The sequence below is a fragment of the Mauremys reevesii genome, linkage group 2 (assembly GCF_016161935.1).
Source record: "Mauremys reevesii isolate NIE-2019 linkage group 2, ASM1616193v1, whole genome shotgun sequence".
Taxonomy (NCBI): Eukaryota; Metazoa; Chordata; order Testudines; family Geoemydidae; genus Mauremys; species Mauremys reevesii.
The window spans coordinates 284,169,985-284,189,452 of NC_052624.1; the positions used below are offsets into that span (position 1 = coordinate 284,169,985).

General features: G+C 46.2%; 1 protein-coding gene across 5 annotated transcripts in view; it reads left to right on the plus strand.

Annotated features, from left to right (window-relative positions):
* Nucleotides 1-580: 580 nt before the first annotated feature.
* Nucleotides 581-19,468, plus strand: part of ARHGAP39 (Rho GTPase activating protein 39) — a 370,894-nt gene continuing 352,006 nt past the window's right edge. For all 5 annotated transcript variants that reach the window (XR_005593866.1, XM_039523605.1, XM_039523606.1 and 2 more), the window contains exon 1: nt 581-728. Coding sequence is in view for 4 of the 5 variants with exons in the window: in XM_039523605.1 (XP_039379539.1) it covers nt 718-728 (11 nt within the window). In the remaining variant the exon portion in view is untranslated. The remainder of the gene's footprint in view (nt 729-19,468) is intronic.

A 19,468-nucleotide genomic window follows, 5' to 3' on the forward strand; every position in this document is an offset into this window, starting at 1 on the left:
GCACCCCTTGGCTTGAAGTGGTTTCCATCATAGCTGGGGTTTACATTTTGGTTCAATGGCTCTCAGCACCCCTACGTTGTTCCAGCATAGGGTGACCAGACATCCCAATAAAATCGGGATAGTCCCGATATTTGGGTGGTTGTCCCGCGTCCTGACCGATCTTTGGTCAGGATGCAATTTGTCCCGATATTTCGCTCCGCTGGCAGCACTTGGCTTTTTTTTTCATGTTTTGCTCTGCCGACAGACCCCACCCCGCCCATGTGTCCCAATATTTTCTTCATCTCATCTGGTCACCCTACTCCAGCCCCCCTGGTAGGGGGGCTGGCAGAAATGGGCAGATTCTAGGAAATTCTGGAACAGAAATAGATTGGCATAGGCAGAGTTACAGGTGAGTGCTAGGGACCGGGCCCAATTCTTGCCCACAGGTGGGCTGGAGCTTCTGCGACCCCTGACTCCCCGGGCAGGAACTACACCTCCCATGAGCACCTGGGCGGGAGGCGGGGCTTGGACCGCAGGCTCCGCCCCCGGCGGCGCCTGGTTGGCTGCGGCCGGGTGAGGTCAGGTTGTCGATGGTGACGGGGGGACGCGGCGGGGCTGCAGCCAGAGCCGGAGCCTCAGTCGGTGTCGGGAGCCGGAGCCGCTGGGGCCATGGGCTGGCGGGCGGGGGCCGCCGCTCTGCGCACCCAGCCTGCCGCGCGCTAGCGAGCCGCCGGGAAGATGGCGGAGAGGTAGGTGCGGGGACCCCCCTCCCCCCCCACGGCACCTGTTCCCCCCGCGCCCTCCCCTCCGCCAGCGCCTGCCGCTCCCCGCTGCTGGGCTGGGGTCCGTGTGCCCCTCGCAGCCCCACCCGCAGCATCCGCTTCTTCTGTCAGACCCCCTCACAGCCCCACCCCAGCGTCCCCTTCTTCTGTCAGACCCTCACAGCCCCACCCCAGCGTCCCCTTCTCTCGGACACCCCCTCACAGCCCCACCCCAGCGTCCCCTTCTTCTGTCAGACCCCACAGCCCCACCCCCAGCGTCCCCTTCTTCTCTCAGACACCCCCACAGCCCCACCCCAGCGTCCACTTCTCTCAGACACCCCACAGCCCCACCCCAGCCTCCCTTCTTCTCTCAGACGCCCTCCCAGAACCCCACCCCAGCATCCACTTCTCTCAGACCCCCAATCACTGCCCCATCACAGCCCCCTCCAGCATCCCCTTTTTCTCTCGGACCCTCCATCACTGCCCCCTACAGCCCCACCCCAGCATCCCCTTTTTCTCTCGGACCCCCATCACAGCCCCTCACAGCCCCACCCCAGCATCCACGTCTCTCAGACCCCAATCACTGCCCCATCACAGCCCTCCAGCATCCCCTTTTTCTCTCGGACCCCCATCACAGCCCCCTCACAGCCACACCCTCAGCGTGTCCTCCCCCTGCTGGGCTGGGGTCTGTGTGCCCCTCGCCGCCCCACCCGCAGCATCCCCTTCTTCTCTCGGACCCCCCCCTTCAAACCCTCACCCCCACCGTGTCCTCTCCTGCTGGGCTAGGGTCCGTATGCCCTTCACAGCCCCCACCCCAGCATTCCCTTCTTCTCTCAAACCCCCTCACAGCCCAACCCCACCATGTCCTCCCCTGCTGGGCTGGGGTCTGTGTGCCCTCATAGCCTGACTCCCCGCATCCCCTTTTCCTCTGAGACCCCCCCCATCACAACCTCACCCCCAGCATCCCCTTTTTCTCTCAGACCTCCCCTCACAGCCCCACTGCCACAGCATCCTCCCCCTGCTGGGCTAGGGTCCAAAGGCCCCCTTACAGCCTCAGCATCCACTTCTTCTCTCAGCCCCCTCCCCTCACCGTGTCCCCCTCCCCACTGCTGGTTTGGGGTCTGTGTCCTCTCCCCTTACAGCCCCACCCCTACTGTGTCCCCTGCCTCATAGCCCTACCCCCCCTCCCTCCCAAAACCCTCCCTCATAGCTCCACCGCATTCCCCTCCCCTCTGCTGGGTTGGGGTTCTTTGGGTGGGTGGGTCTGTGCTAGTGGTGTTGGGTTTTAATGCCCCCCCTGCTGTGGGGTGTGGGTGTCTAACATGCTGTGGGGAAGGGTTGCTGGGGGTATCTGAACAGGGGTTTATGAGGATGTAGGGTAGTATGGGATATGGGGACTGGGGTGAAGGGGCAAGTGCAAAAGAGGGTGGGCTGGGGTTGGGGGTATGTATATGTGGCAAGTGAGAAGGGCGTAAGGGTTGGGTGTTGGCAGGCTGCACACTGATATGGGGTAGGGATGCATATGGGTGTGTGCAGGGTATAGTGAGCGTACTCTAGGATGTGTGTGGGGGGTAGGGATGTCCATGAGGTGCTGATTATTATGGGGGCTGTGAGGATATAGGGAAAGGGGGAGTGTATGGTTCAAACTCTTCACATCGTAGGGTCTGTTCAATGGTATTGTGATAAAGGGTGTGTGGATTACAGGGCTGCAGTGGGATGTGCTGGGGTGTATATTGGTATGGGGTAGGGCGTGTGCATAAGGGGGATGAGTTGTTTGTGCTGGAATGGGTTTTATTTATTTTACATGTGTAGCACTTGCAATCCTCTGTCTTTCTCTCTACTGTATGCTGCTTAGCAGCTGTATTGCTACTGCTACTTCTCCTACTGCTTTCTGAGCCCTGCATTCTTGAGCTGCAAAAACTGCAGGATTCCCCTGTATTATACCAGTTTAATCAACCCTCAGGTGACCTCTGCAGAAAAACCCACAGCTGCCATGCTCCTACACCTCATCTGGCAAACAGAGCTTGGGTGGCTTTTCGAAAAGCCATTAAAGGGAATTCATTATATAAGGTCCTAGGTGCATGAAAGCAGCAGGTGGCTTGAATGAGGCTATGCCTGTCACTGTGTTTACATCTGGTCCAGTAGTAAATAAGGCGTGGTACTGTGATTCAGTGCCATCAGCCCACCAGGTGTGGTGCTGTCTCTGCATTTTTTTGTGCACCATTGACTGTGCCTTCCCATGGTAGCATGTGCCCAGATAGTAGTTGCACTGAACACTAATATAGCTGCACATTCATTAAAAACAGTGTGATTGCACTTCACTGAAAATCTGCTGCCTTCATTTGCACTGTTGCTATGAGTGCTAATTTCTTTGACGTGAGGGGGAATCAACACCCTTGCACTTGAATAATTTGGCTTAATTTTAGAAATGTCCAGCTGTGGGTTTTTTTAATATGGAGAGAGACAGTTTCTTGCAGTATAGCATTCATGGGTGTGACCTGCTTCTATAAGATTCATGCTGTGGCTGGACTGTGCTGGCAGGCTAAATTAGATCTGTTCTTATGTTGAATGCCTTTTTGTAGTACTGTTATTGGGATGTTAGGGTTTTGTTACATCATTGATTTTAATTGATGAAATTGCTTATTTCTTCTGCACTATTAACTATGCTCTAAGTGAACCATAAAGAATGGATGCAGGAGATTGGGATCAAGGTTACCCTCCTTCAATCATAGTGAAGCAATTGTATGGGATATGGCCATGTGAACCTAATAGATTCTCACTCAGACTGTGCCCTGGAGGAGAGCGGACTCCTCGCTGCAGGTCTCAGCCAACATGTGCTGGAGGGAAATTCCTTGGCTTAGTTTAAACTCAGTGCTAGTGAACCTCAGTCACTGCGGCTAGTGTACCTAATCCCATTTACACACTGGGATGGAACTGTTAGATTTTTTTTTTCTTGGAACCCAGTGAAGTAGATTCTTCCAGCACCTCCTGGGGCAGAAAATCCTAAATATATATCATTTGGGAGAAGGAAGCTGGCAGAGGAAGGCCCTCTGATTTCTGATCTTGTTTCAGTACCCAATACTGTGGGCAGCATTTCCTTGCCTACGGAATTTGCTGCCATTAGCGATCAGATGGGCCTAGATCTAGCCTCCCTGCAAGCCTTATTTCTTCTCTTTAGTGGAAGAGCTGTGTGAAGAGAGCAGCTCTAAGAGCAGAAGGCCACTAATGAGGTTGATCCGGTTTGGGGAGTGTCTTAAAGAGGGAGGGAGCAGAGTTGTGGTTCTTTTGATAGAACTGATGTTGCTTATGTAGAGGTGCATGACGTACGCTTTCAGTAGTGTTCACATTAGTTACCTGTATCTATAGGGTGTCTGTGGCCTCTGGGTGTGCTCTGTGGCTTAAATATGGTAATAAATAATTCTAAATAAAAGAAGCAAAAATGCCAGTCTCATGTAACTTGCAGCTTTGAAGGAGGTGAGGCCAGTTGGCTAAGAGCCCAGGATTTCATAGCTCATAAACAGATAAAATTTGGGTAAAGAGATGCACCCAATAGAAACACATTTAGCCATATCCTGCTGCAAGTGCTTTATTGAGAACATCCTGCTTTTGGCTACTAACAACCTTACTATTGGGACAATGAGTTTGAGTGATCTGTACAGGGTTGGGTCAGAGATGGAGAGGCTGGTCTTTAAAGTAAGTGGGGGCCCTAGGCCATTAAAGGATTTGTGGGTAGTGACCAACACCTTGAATTTCACCTGTCTGCCAGTGCAGGTTGCTAAGCATGGATGTGGTGTGTTTTTTCTCTTGTTCCATTCAGGAGGGCAGCTGCTCCCTGCTATAGCTGTAACCACCAAGTGGCTTTCTTGGTTAGTTCCACATTGACCCTGTTACAATGGTTACACTCTTTTGCCTCCTTTACTTCTAGATTTAATCTTGGCCAGCCTTAGGAGGATTCATGGGTGTGGATGAGGTATATCTGGCCACCGATGAAGCTGGCAATATAGAAGCAGTGAGGCATCTAAGACCCCAACATTATGGGGCATGTTGATAATGGTGAAGCTGATTACCTTATTTTATTATGCCTTTCCTTGGGTACGTCTACACTACGGGATTATTCTGAATTTACATAAACCGGTTTAGCAAAACAGATTGTATAAAATCGAGTGCGCGTGGCCACACTAAACACATTAAATCGGTGGTGTGCGTCCATGGTCCGAGGCTAGCGTTGATTTCTGGAGCGTTGCACTGTGGGTAGCTATTCCGTAGCTATCCCATAGTTCCCGCAGCCTACCCCGCCCCTTGGAATTTCCGGGTTGAGATCCCAGTGCCTGATGGGGCAAAAATCATTGTCGCGGGTGGTTCTGGGTAAATGTCGTCAGTCACTCCTTCCTCTGGGAAAGCAACGGCAGACAAGCATTTCGCGCCTTTTTTCCCTGGATTGCCCTGGCAGATGCCATAGCATGGCAATCATAGAGCCTGTTTTGCCTTTTGTGACTGTCACCGTATGTGTACTAGATGCCGCTCACAGAGGCGATTCAGCAGCGCTACACAGAAGCATGCTTTTGCTTTTGCATGACAGCAGAGATGGTTACAAGCCATACTGCACCATCTACCATACCATAAATTGGTAATAAGATGATCATGGTTACCAGTCCTTTTGCACCATTTGCTGCTGTCATAAGTGCCCCTGGCTAAGATCAGCCAGGGGCGCAAAAGCCAAAATTGGGAATGACTCCCTGAGTCAATCCCTCCTTTTTGGTATCTAAAAATAGAATCAGTCCTGCCTAGAATATGGGCAAGTGTACTAGAGAACCACTGTATCAGAGAGCACAGCTGCTCTGTGTCAGATCCTGCAGAAATTATGAGATGTATGCTATTCACAGGAGATGCTCCTGCAACAACCCCACCTGTTGATTCCGTTCTTCCCCCAGCCTTCCTGGGCTACCGTAGCATTGTCCCCCCACTTGTGTGATGAAGTAATAAAGAATGCAGGAATAAGACACACTGACTTGTTAGTGAGAAATGAGTGGAAGGCAGCCTCCAGCTGCTATGATAGTCCAGACAGGACAGTAAGGAGTGTGGAGGAGAGGAGCCCAGCATCCCTCTGCTAGTCCGGGGCAATTGAATCTTTTTTTTACACATGAAGGGTGGCGGCTGACGGAGCTTAGCCCCCTGTTGCTATGATGACGATGGTTACCAGCCATACTGCACCATCTACCAGGAAAAATTAGGGCCAGGCGCCCTTGATCGACCTGACGGATGCTAGTCAGCATGGTTACCAGCCCTTTTGCACTGCCCCATGTGCCAATAGGCTGATGATGAGGACGGGTACCAGTCGTTTTGCACCATCAGCCACCCATGGCGGGGGGGAGCAAGGATGTTGGTGTTGAGTGCTGCAGCATCGTGTCTATCTGCAGCATTCAGTAAAGATAGGGTGACATGTAAAAGAGTCAAGAGAGGATTGTTTTCCCTTTCACTTCTGGGGGTGGGTGGGGGGGTGCGTAAATTGCCGAGCTATGCCCTGACCCACCGCGGACATTGTGTTTGACCCTAGAAGCATTTGGAGCTCAGCCAAGAATGCAAATGCTTTTCAGAGAGACTGCAGGAACTGTGGGATAGCTTGAGTCCTCCAGTCCATGAGCGTCCATTTGATTCCTTGGCTTTCCGTTATGCTTGTCACGCAGCAGTGCGCTGAGTCCCTGCTATGGTGTCTGTCTGGAGATTTTTTAAAAATGTTTTTTAATTCGTCTTCTGTAACGGAGCGCTGATAGAACAGATTTGCCTGCCCTTACAGCGATCACGTCCGCATGGTCCATGCGGGAGCTCTTTCTTTATTTTGATTTTTAACTGCATCACCACACGTGCTGATCGGAGCTCCACGCTGGGCAAACAGGAAATATTCAAAAGTTCGCGGGGCTTTTCCTGTCTACCTGGCCACTGCATCCGAGTTCAGATTGCTGTCCAGAGCGGTCAGTGGTGCACTGTGGGATACCGCCCGGAGGCCAATACCGTTGATCTGCAGCCACACTAACCCTAATCCGATATGGTAATACCGATATTAGCGCTACTCCTCTTGTTAGGGAGGAGTACAGAAACCAGTTTAAAGAGCCCTTTATACCGATATAAAGGGCCTCTTAGTGTGGACGGGTGTGGCGTTAAATCGGTTTAATGCTCCTAAAACCGGTTTAAACGCATAGTGTAGACCAGGCTCTTGTCACTCAACTTCAACCAGCTTGCTTACGTTTAAGTCTGAGCTCTCCCAAACACCAAGAGGTTGGTGAAGGATGTCTGGGTCTGATGAGAAGAGTTTGAGCTGAGTATCAGCATACTGTGGAGTGTAGCTACAGACACATTATATCCCTTGTGTCCTTTTGCATCTTAACTTGAATAGAGCCTTCCATATGTTGGTGAACTCCCATAATTAGGATGTCAGTCCTTCTCCCAATCCTACAAATCTAAGATGTTCTTTGTAACATTAAAGCCAAGGATCTTCCATAGCTTGTTTAAAAGCTCTTCCCTGTGCCCTCTCCATGACCAGGTAAGATGACCAAACCAGGATGAGAACTTTAGATTGGTCCCCAGTGGTGGTGTGCAACTTCCCTTTTTATAGAGCCTCTCTGATGCAGGATTTGCCTTCTGACTCTTAGTTCCACAATATATCCATGTGTATTTGCTCCTGCTAGAATCCATCAGCCCTTTCATAGGTTGTCACACACATTCCCCTGATGCTTTTGGGACCCGTAATAAGAAAAGGGAAATCTAGGCTACCTGTCAGGAAGGAATATCCTGACAATGAGAACTACTTGGCTGTGAAATCGTTCCTCTAGAGAAGTGGTGGAAGCCCCACGTACTGGAACGTTCACGTTTAGACTAGAAAATGTTCAACATGGAACAATCCTGCCCTTCCTTGGGGAGATGGGCTACCATGACCTATTACTGATGTTGTCTTCCATCTCTAACTTGTATGATTCTCACGTGTTTAAATCTTTTTGAAGGTATCAGTGTTGTTTCCCACTTGTTGTCTATCAACAAATTTGGGAGCAGCTCAATCAGAGGATTGGGATTCCTAGGTTCTGTCCTTTTGTCACTGACTTACTCTGACCTTGGAGAAATCATTTAAACTCTTTGTGATACCAATTTCTCGCTGTAAAATGGGTATAATGAGCCCTGCCCACCTTAGCAGGATGCAGAGAATTAAGTAAATATTTGACTCTTTGAAATTCTTGGTGATAGAATAGTGCAAGGATTAGCATACTCATTCCACAGGCGCATTCCTACTTTAGACAGCTGACCAAATGAAGAGCAACATCCTCAGCTCCAGACACTGGTGAATTCTCTCCCTTCAGAGCCGTTAATATATACAATGATCTGTGTTTATGATCATCTGTCCAGTTTGCATATCTATGTTCAGGCTGGCCAACCTAAAAATCCGTGCCAGGAATTTCCATACCAGCATGCCTAAGGAGGGATACTTCAGTCCTGATTAAGGGTTTTACTTTTTAGCATCCTTGTTCAGAAGTTTTGGCCTCTGTTGGGATTTTTGTCACAAGTTTAAATTATAGTGTAGGTGGAATAGATGTGATGTCTTCATCAGCAAGTAGCTTGGTTTGGGATGATTTATTTTATGTACGATCATGCAGGTTTTGATAACCCATTCCGTCAATCTATTTGTGATAGTCTCCGTGATTTTACCAACAGTAAGACTGCACACTTGTTGGGTTATACCCACTCCTTTCTGCAATGGAGGGTACCCCTCACATTTTAAGGTGATTTAATAACATGGTGATGTGTGGTATTTTTAAAACAACAGAACATAAAATTTTCAAGTGTCTGGGCTGATCCCAGGTGTAAAACAAATGTATATGTTAGTGGGGTTGCCAGTTCCCATGCAGCTCTACTGATATTCTGGGCAATGGTTATGAATCATTGGGGCATGATGATTAATTGGGGTGTAAGATTTTATGCTTAAAATCACTGTACGATGATAGTGGTTATATCATTCATCCCAGGCATTCTTATAACATATTTATTTGGACATGTTCATGGCCCCTGAAGGTAAATATTATAGAAAACTTAATTCTTACCCCCGATCCATGTCCCTTGATGAGGTTTTTCTCTGCTTACGTTCTGTAATGATCCTACAGTTACTTCTTCCCTTTAGTATGTTTAAAAATAATTTGTTCTTCTCTTCAGCAACCATGCTTTCCCTCTTGTATTTTTTGCTTCAGTGATTATTACCTTACATGCTCTAGATAACTCATTGAACTTTGACTTCTCCTTTTCCTCTTCCATCTCTTCTCAAAAGATTTCTGCTGTAATACTCTTTTCATTTTGCTGCTAATCCAGGATGGCTATTTTTAATCCCCTACTTGCTTTCTTGGCAACTGGGATAAATCTACTCTAGGTGCTAAGTGGAACCACTTGAGTATTTTCCAGGCAGCATATACACCCTGCCCTTTAAATTAGTTGTTCCTTTTTGAGTGCACTTGTACAACTTCTAACACTTGCTTTCTCAGAGTTCTACCTTTTCCCCCCTGTCTGCTTCAGTCGAGCAATGAAAAAACTGCAGCACTGTATTGCTGCTACCATGTGTTTCTCATGGAGTTAGCAACTGCTATGTTTGTTAGCACTTCCCCCTTGCTGGCAGCTTGGCTTCCCCTTCAGAAAATGCTCTTGCCTAATAATTCAACACCATCCCTGCTTTCAGCGTCATTAGCTTTTCCTGGCTGGTTGTGGATTTTTCCGAAAAGTTAGGTTATGTCCACACCGGCGCTTTTCATCAGTAAAACTTTTGTCTGTCATGGGCGTGTTTGTTATTTTTTTTTTCAAAAGTTTAACCGATGAAAAGCGCCGGTGTGGACAGCGCTACCGCCCCTCATTGGGGGTGGTTTTATTTTGTTGGCAGAAGAGCCTTTTGATGCAGAGCAGATACACTGCGTACTGTACAGCTGTGCCGCTGTAAAGTGTGCAGTGTAAAGAGCCTTAGTCTCAGGACAGTCCCCTTCCCTTGATGGCTAACTCCAAGGCCACCTATCCCTGTGGGCTTGTAACACCTTTGCAGATGCTAGATTCAGCCAACTAAATCTGACTCACTTTTCTAACCTCACTATGTTGAATGTATTCTGTGTATGCAATGCTATATGCTCTTGTATTCTTCTATTGATGTAGCACAGTTGGGGACTCTACTCTTGGATAGCAGCTGCTAGCTGGCCTAGTGGATAGTAAACCCCCCTCCCCCTGGGATATCTAACCTGGAGGCCCTTGGTCTCCTATATTCAAGCCTCTTCCTAGCCCTCCCAAAGAGCCTCCCTTACTCAAGAGGATGTTATCCTGAGCAGGCAGGCTTCCATCTCAGCAGGTGCTCTGGTTCCTTAAGGACCTAAATTCCTCCTGCTTTACAATACACTCTCAGGGGACTGGCTCTCCTGTCTATACACTGTGCATCTGATGAAGTGGGTTTTAGCCCACGAAAGCTTATGCCCAAATAAATTTGTTAGTCTCTAAGGTGCCACAAGGGCTCCTCATTGTTTTTGCTGATACAGACTACATGGCTGCCACTCTGAAACCTGTCTATACACTCTATATGAACATTTTGTTAATATTTAGCTTTAAAAAAATCAGTAGAAGCAAACAAGCAATGTGGGCTCATTAAATATAAGGTATAGTGAGCCAGTGGCACATTTTTTAAAAAGAAAAAAAAAAAGCAAAACTACTTTTAAAATGAGAAATGTATCAATTTTGACTATTGGTTAACATTTCATAAAACTTGTGGCAAATGAAGCCTGAAATAGACTGTCAGAATGAGAAGCCTTTGCTTATTGTATTTTACACATAGCGTGATCTAGAAAATGTTGTTCTTGAATTGAACACTGATTGGTAGTTATATTTCTGGTACAGAGCAGAGCTATTTCTTGACTTCTAAATCATTAACTCCTCATTGCAGATTTCCAAATACGTTTGGCAGTAGGGAGAGAGAACTTATTGAGGACATGGGGGTTAAGTGAAAAGACAGCAAAATGATATCTGGATATTAATGCTCCGTAGAGGGAAAGGTGGCTGTCTTTCTTCTCTCCCTCCCACTTCTTCCCCCCCCGCCGAATTAATAGTTATTGTGTACAGTTGAGTTTGAACTGATTGATGTAAGGGTGGCTAACCTGCTATGTTTATAACTGTGCAGTGCCCGCAGGCTGCCCTCCTCTTTCTTATGAGGGCACAACACATAAAATTCCCCTTCTATCAGTAGGAGACAAAGGGATATATTTCAGAAAAATCTCTATCCAACAGTAAATTCTTGTAACTATTAATGCTTTGTGCTTCTCTAGCACCTTCTATCTGAGGCTCTCAATGCATTCTACAAATGTTCATTTAGACTCTCAACACTCGTGTCACTATTATTCCTGTTTTATACATGGGGAAAATAGAGAGTGAGGATGACCCTGTCCAATGTCACACAAGAATTACATGGCAGGACCAGAAATAGAAGAATCCAAGTCTTCAGATTGTCCTGGGCCTTGACCATGAGATCACTTTTCCTTTCCCCTACTGTTAAACATTATGATGAATCTTCTGCATTTAAGTTGAAGTGAAACATTGCAATGTAGCATTTACAGAAAACAAACGTGAATCTGTGTCCATTTCTGCTGCTGTCAGATGCATGTGGTCTCTGGTATGCCTTTTGTGAGATGATGACATTTCTCTGTTTGCCTCATTGCATTTTTATCGATCTATTTGCTCTGTGCTCTGCTCGAATGTAAATGACTTGAACAGGCAACATGTTTGGAAATCCAACCTCTTTACCATCTAGAAATGTTACTAACCCTGTGAGTTGAAGGTACATTATTATTTATTGATTTCTATAGTACCTCATGCAAGCTTGAAAGCACTTCATATGCTGTAGGCAGGTAGCATGTGAAGAAGTTCTTTACCTAGTAAAATGCAGCCATCTCCAAGGGGGAAAATGGCAGCCTTTTCTCCAGACCAGAGTTTATGATGGGAAGTCAAAAATGCTATATTTTAAATGGGGGAATTCAGGTTGTCAGACTGTATTTACCCATATCAGAGTTTGTCTAGAACACTTGCTGCTCTTAGGGAGGGAAAAATCTCTAATGACAAATGACTGCAACTGGTTTTGTCTCTGAAAAACAGCAGCACATTGAGTTACATGCAGACTCAGGCGGAAGAGTGCTACCTATTAAATTGCTGGCCTCACTTCCTGTAGCATCTTGGGTATTGTTAGCTTTCCATCTAAATCCTGACCTGGCCCAATCCTCCTGAATTACTGAACTCTGAGATCACAGCCCGAGGTAGTCTAGCAGAGCATATGGCACATGTACCAGGTTTAATGTCACTAAAGTTTCACAACCTCTTCTTCAGTAACTATATTATACATTTAATATATCCCCCTGGCTGATTATACAAGCTTCCTGTATGCTGTATGATTCTGCTTTGAGCCTCATCACTTATTACTCCTGAGGGAATTCTGCACCAAAAATTAAAAATTCTGCGCACAATATTTTAAAATCCTGCAAGTTTTGTCATTGAATAAATGCAGAGGTTCCAGCATGGCAGTGGGGAGCACAGGCCACTGGCTGTACGAAGGTGGGAGATCACCCTGCAGCACCCCCACCCCTGGGACATGGACTCAGCGGTGAGGCTGTACCTGACCCAACACAAGGCCTGGGCCTGCCCCAGAAACACCCTGGGCCCTGCCCCTCTGTGCCAGGTGCACCAGGTGTGGGACAGGCAGACTCAACCAGGCAGGATCCAAGTGTAGAGGGGCTCAGTGTGTGGGGAATCCAGGTGTGGGGAGAGAGGGTTCTATGTGGGACAATCTGGGTGCAGGCAGCTCAGTGGGGGGTCTAGGTGTGGGGGATCTGGAGGTACAGAAGCTCGGGGGGGGGGTTCCAGGTGCAGGAGCAGTGGGATTCTGCAGGGGCTTCCAGGTGATGTGGCTGGGGCTCAGCGGGGGAGACTGGGTGCTGGGGAAGTGGGGCTTGGTGGGGTGGGTGTCTGGATGGGCAGCTCAGGGTGGTGCATGGGGGTGAGATTCGTCAAGGTTGGGGTTTGAGTGCAGGGAGCTGGGTGGGGTGGGGGTACAGAGGCAGGGGGTCTGGGTGCAGGAGGCTCCAGGTGCAGGGGTTGAGGTTCAGTGGGGTGGGGTTTGGAGTGCTAGGGGCTTCTGGGTATATGGGGTGAGGCTTGGCAGGGATGTCTGGGTATGGGAGGTCTGGCTGCATGGGGGTTGGAAGGATGGGGGAACAGTGACAATGACCCATTCCCCCCCGCAGCTGAGGAGTGATGGGGACAGGAAGCAGGGGAGGATGCTGAGCTTTCTGCAGCTGAGGGAGGTTTGCAGGGAAGAAGTAATCCCATCCTCTCCTGCCTCCAGCCTAGCCGGAACTAGCAACTGATCCTGGCTCAGGGCAGGAGCAACTGGCTGGGGTGTCCCCAGTCCTGCGGTGATCTGCCTCTCTGCCAGCTGTTCAGGTGCCTGAAACAATGTACCTGCGCTGCTAGGGAGTGGTGCGTGACTGCTCTTGCAGCTTTCCTTTGCTTCCCTGTCAGAAAGTCATTTTTCTGCAGGTAAGCAAAGAAATCGGCAGGGGACATGAATTCTGTGCACACGGAGTGGCAAAAAATTCCCCCAGGAGTAACTTATATACTGGTATAAACTATGCTACACATGTGAATTTCCTTTTATGCCTACTTTTGAGTGCATGTGTGCCACAGAGCTGTCATCAGATTCCCCATTACAAGCCCACTGCAACTGCTCTAGGTAAAAATCATTGATGTATTAATGTTTGATTACTCTGGTAATATTTAATGTGGCTGTAAATGTTTAGAAAGGTTTCCAGGCAGGAAAACATCAAGCAGAAAATCAGTGTTTGATAGATGCAGAGCAATTGAGTGATTTGTAAAGTGTGTGTGTGTCAGGCCATCTGTCAGGCCAACAGGCTCAAAGATCACATGTGGCTTGTTTAGTCTTAGTGGAGAAAAGATGGCACTTACTGAGGCTGCTGGACCCAGACAGATCCTGTGGGTCTCTCTGGCTCTCCAACCATCTGACGAAACACATCCTGTGCTACTTAGTTGTCACATAAGATCTTAAAGTCCTGGCCAGAACTAAGAGTGATGGAAAGCGGTGCCTGGAAGCTGCAAGAGGAGTACCACTGACTTTTATTTATTTTATTATTTTTATTTGTGGGGCTGACTAATCTATGCTTCTGATCATCAGTTCCAACAAAACCCAGCCAAACTTCCAAGGGATTTAGGCACTTCCACATTGGAATTGGTTCAGGGCTGGGCCTTCCTTTCAGGAATGGGAAGGCAACTTGGATCTCAGGGCTATGTAGTGGAGTATTTCCACTGTACACAGGAATTTGTCCCTCTTGTGGAAAGCCCAGTAGTGTTTCTTGCCCCCTGTCCTTTAGTCATGAATCTTGATAGCCATTCTGAAAGGCAGCATTGTGGGGGGAGGTGTTGACAGCTTTTTCTCATCTTCTCAAGCTTCTAGAAATCCTTTCCTTTATTCCTTCTTGAGATCAAACTAAAACCCACCTTTTGAGTGCTTCTGAGGTAAGTGTCCCCACTTCCCATTCTACATGACGAGTGAAATAAATTCCGGTACTAATAGGCCTGGTATATAAAAGCCTAGCTAGATTTCTCTGCCTGAATCTGTTTGAAAAGATTTTCTTATGCTCTCAGCTGTAGTAGGCTCCCTATTCCCTTCTAAAAGTCATGTGCCCATCTGCCTTTAGTGGCATATCCTATCCAACCCACCTCTCCAGGTGTGTATCAGAATTGGTCAGGAGAAGGGAGGCTGAAATGAGGATGGAAGAACTAATTTCATGACACATAGCTGTGTTAATTAAGAGTGACTTATAAAACAACAGGGTGGCATGGGGGTCGTCTCCATGAGATTTTCCCCTTCAGATAGAATTTGTGGGTTTTTTAGGACTGCTGGGAGCTTTTAGATCTATTTCCCCACGCACCCTTTGAAGTGATGCTGTTGAATCTGTCATAGCTCCCAACAGTATCACTTTCAAGGCTGTAGGGGAAAAATTGCAAATGAATACGTCAAGCTTGCATTCATTTAGAAGCCTTTTTAGTTTTGCATATCTAATATCTCCTTAATGTCACCTTGAGTAATCTGTATCATAGTGCAGATACTCAGTGCTAGAGCAAGGTTTGTGTCAATCTCTTTGTTCAAATCTGTTTGAGAATAGGGTGTGGCCTATAAATTAATTACAAAAAAAATTGCTCCAAGGAGCAACTCTAGCATATGTTCTGGTTTTATAAAATTTCCAATTAAAAATCTAAATATCCAGGCTTATTTACTCTGTCTTGAAGGAAAAGAAGTGTCTATGACACTAAGCTTTGACTAGTGATCACTGCATGCAGTAATGCCTGGAGCAACTATTTTTTTCCCAAGGAAACTTTTGTTTAGATAACTGACAGATCTACTTTTTCCTTCTTTGCTGGGAGTGATTCACAGTGAAATAGAATCTTTTTCTACTCCAGCCACTAAGAAGAAAGGACAACAGAATTGCTCTTGGCTGACCACATGTTGATTTTAAAGCAAGTAAGCAACAGTCCACATGACAGATGGCACTTTCGTGCAATATTCTTGGTGTGCTGGTATTGTATATAACCTCTGGCAGGGTGGGGGTGGAGAAATGTGACACATTGCAACCCTATGCAGTATAATTGGGGTCCATTGGAACTAAAAACAGTGAGTGGCCATTAAGACAAATCGGTCAGGTTGTAACCCCTGTCAGAGAGGTACCCCCTCCTGGAGAGGCTCGCATATACTAGTTCAAACTACATTCTCCATAGACCAACAGACAAAGGAAAGGACTTTTGGCATAAATAGCCTGAATTTAAATGGACTCAGTGCTGTCTTTCTGATCCAGCAAACGGACATGACCTTCTGCCCAATGGGGGCCTACTCCTTGCAGAAGGGTTGTAACGTCTTGACCTAGTTGGGTCCCATAAGACTGATGGGTAACCTCTGATATGCTTGGACCAAGGAGGGGGAATACAAGTGTAGTGACCCTGAAACTGTGACAGTCTGGCTGGATTTACCTTAGCCCCCCATTCCTGTGATAGTTTATGAACCTCCAGGTCACCATTGTTTTTCAGAACGCGCAGTAACTTTTCAAATACCTCACCAGCATGGAGTTGAGTTGTAAGTCCTCTGGTGATCCATGGTGCTGTGGGCTAGAGTTGAATTATATTTGCCCTAAAGTTCCTCCTCAGTTTGAAACCTCACAGCAGCAGGTAGGAAGTCCTAGCAGGGAAAGTCTTGCTGTATGTTAAGGTTTAGGACCCAGTATCTCTAGAGCCAGACCTGGGAGCAATGGTCTGACTGGCTTAATTTAAAAACAAACATAGTTGAGTCTAGAGTAGAGATGGGAGGTCCTGCCTGGAGCAAGGAGCAAGCAGCAAGCTCAAGAGGGAGAGTTGGTGATGGTGTGGGTGAAGCAGAGAGTTGTTTGTAAGTACAGTTGTTCCTCTGGGCTCTACTACTAACATCAGTAAAGATAATATTCAATACATTTAATGAAAACTCTTGGAAGTTGCTGTGTTTGGGCAGGAACTCTGTCTGTTTTATGAAGACCACAGTAGGCAGCCTAGCTGCTTAGTATGAGATGCTGTCTGTCTCTCTCTCTCCCCCCCCCCTTGTTTATCCCCATCTAACCTGTGAAAAATCTGAGTCATGTCTGTAGTGGGACTTGGAGTTCCTAGCTCTAGGCGCCATGTTTCATGCAGCTGATCCTGACAAATCAAGGGTTTTTCTGTTCTTGAAGTTGTGGCAGTGGAGTAGTTCTTGTATTTTGTTGGGTCAGGTCATTCAAATTTGCATTTCTCTGAATGAATCAAAATGGCTAAGGGGATAGACTCTCAAAATGTAAATGAAGGGGTGGATTGAAGCAGCAGGTTGCTGTCACTGATTGGCCAGTTGGAGCACTGTGCGCTGGTAAACTCAAATTCTATTGATCTTGGGTGGTCAGCTGGTATGTTAGTGAGAACTAATGGATGAGCTGCCTTCATGTTGGTTTGTATAGCACTGAGGTATGGTTGGTACTCAGTAACAACTCATACTTGCTAAACTTAATATTAAGTATAAGGACCTGATCCACAGCCCTCTGAAATAAATGAAAAGATTTTTTTGGATTTCCATGGCCTCTGAATCAAACCCTGAGAGCCCATAATCCACAATAATGGGTGAAGTATAACAACCTAGGTAAATATATGGAAGATATACTTGGAATGTCTCTTTATCTGTACTAGGAATATAGCAGCGATGTGTCTTAGAGATACTTACAGATGGTGGTACATAGATTTGGCTCTCAAGGCTCTGAATACAGCTCTCTACCTAGGTATTTTAATAAAGGGAATAACACTTCAACAAGTGAGATTATATGGAAATACTTACATTTCTCCTGTTGCTGAAAATAATTGGTTTTTAAACCTTGTACCTCATATGGTATAACTGCATGCTTTGTCATCAGTTATTACTTATTAGTGTTTATAATGAGGGAAAACTACGGCAGAATGTCACAATGAAAGCTCACTTATTTTGTATTAGTTCAGTACATTGCAAACACATGCAGAGCTGTCTCTACAACCAAAAGCTTGAACATAAATCTTTCATTTTGGTACCCTGGGGAAGATGCTACAAGTTAGTTTATTTTAAGCCAGTGCTATTTATCCTTTAAAATTCCCTCTTCCAGATCCAACTGTTAGGATTTTAGTTTGTTAAATTATCAAGGTGGTCAAAATTAAAAGTTGAATCTTCCAAATGAGGAAAAGCATCTGAAAGAAGAGCCTTAGTGAGTAGGAAGAACTAAGACGATCTAGATGCATTGTTTACATTACATTGGTACCTGGAGGCCCCAGTCAGGATCAGAGCCCTGTTGTGCTTGGAGCTGTACAAAGACACATGAAGACATGGTACTTGCCCGAAAGAGCTTGCTAACTAAGAGCATCTGTAGGGCATGGGGAGAGGGCTGCAACCAAATAGGCAAGTCTTATCTAGATGAGTAATTTAAAAATGTAATGTATCCGTTATCCCCATCTGTCCCACTTAAGCAGGCTTGGCAGAACTTGATTTTTAGTTTTAATTTTGATGGATGATAATGATATTTATTTTTAAGCATTTTTTTTATTTTTAAATTTTCACAGTTGTGCGAAATTATGGGGGATCAGGCAATAGTGGGAGGTCTGACAATTATTTAATGACTGTAGTTCAGATTAAAAAAGGTAAAGCTTTATAACTGTTAAAATACAAATTGTCAACATCACATGTCAAAATATACAAAGTAAATATCCTTAAATCAAACTGTTAAAGTCTCAATTTGTATTTTTCTTATGTTGCCCTATCTGTAAATTTTGATTATCATTGGAAATATTTTTTCATCTGTGCATATGCGATAAAATCAATGTTCATCAACATTTTAGCAATAAAAATCTAATCTTTCCAAGCCTCAACATAAGTATCACTAATACTTATTTCCCCCTTTCAGTATCTCCCTGAGTCTTTGATCTAGTTTGGTAGAAGCTGTTTAAACCTCAGGTTGTTCAGCTCTCATCCCCAGGGCAGACAGTTAGCCATATCATATGTTGCAGTGAGCCAGCTGTCACAGGTACCCACTTTAATTTTGTCTATATTCAGCTACAGTAGTCCTAGATGCAACTGGGCTCTCCCAGCAGCCAGAAACTATCTTGTTAAAAATCAGTCTCAGTGCTATGACACATCTGTGCACATGTACTGAAAAGTCAAGGAACTCAACATCCTAATTAAGGGTCCTAATGCCAGTCATGAATACATGTGCAGGGTTCCCATTGAATTAATTGGGGGAGCCCCTGTGCATACATTCCACTGAAGAATTCGGCCCTATATTTATTAATGTCTGGGGCATATTTTTGCTAAACTTGACTGTGTATAGGCTTAACTAGGTCAGCACATGAGAGATTGGGGGCGGGGGGAGAACGAGAGTTGCTTTAAGGTTTTATTTGATTTAGACACATCCTAATTATGTGCGTGCAAAAAAAAATCTAATGGGCTAAATGTTGGACTGGTAATATGGTAAATATTACCAAAGAAGGAATATTAATGGTAAGTTAAATTATTTGAATTAGAAAGCCTTGTCTATGCTAGAGATCTATCCACACCAATGCAGCTGCCCCAGTATAGATGTAGTGCATTGATGTAAACTGCAGCTTGCACCCAGTGTAGCTTGTCATGGTTTACACCAATGCAGCATGTCTACATTGGATGTGCACTGGGGCAGCTATACCATTGGCTAAAACCCTAAATGTAGACAAGTTCTTGAATTCCAATGGATACTCTCAAGATACTGTTAAGTGCCTTGGCGCTGACCCTGTGCTGGGAGGAGGGAGCCACTGGAAGGCATGAATTGGCTCCTGATTAACTCCAACTCCCCTGCTTTCCCAGTTGCAGATTCTTGACTCCTTCAGAATGGGAGGCATAGGGAGGGGCAGGATTCATCAGGTAGTCAAGCGAGAGCAGCTGTCCCAAAGCTCAAGAGCAGCTCTTGTTTCAACTGCCTGCACAGAGATGAGAAGACAGACTGGCCTCATGATGCCAGGGACCTCCTTACCAAGAGGTATTTGAGGTCTGCTGCTTCTTGTGAGGACGGCTAAGGAGGTGAGAAGCTTGCTAGGGAAGGAGAGGGTGGGCTCCAAGGGGGAAGGACAAGACC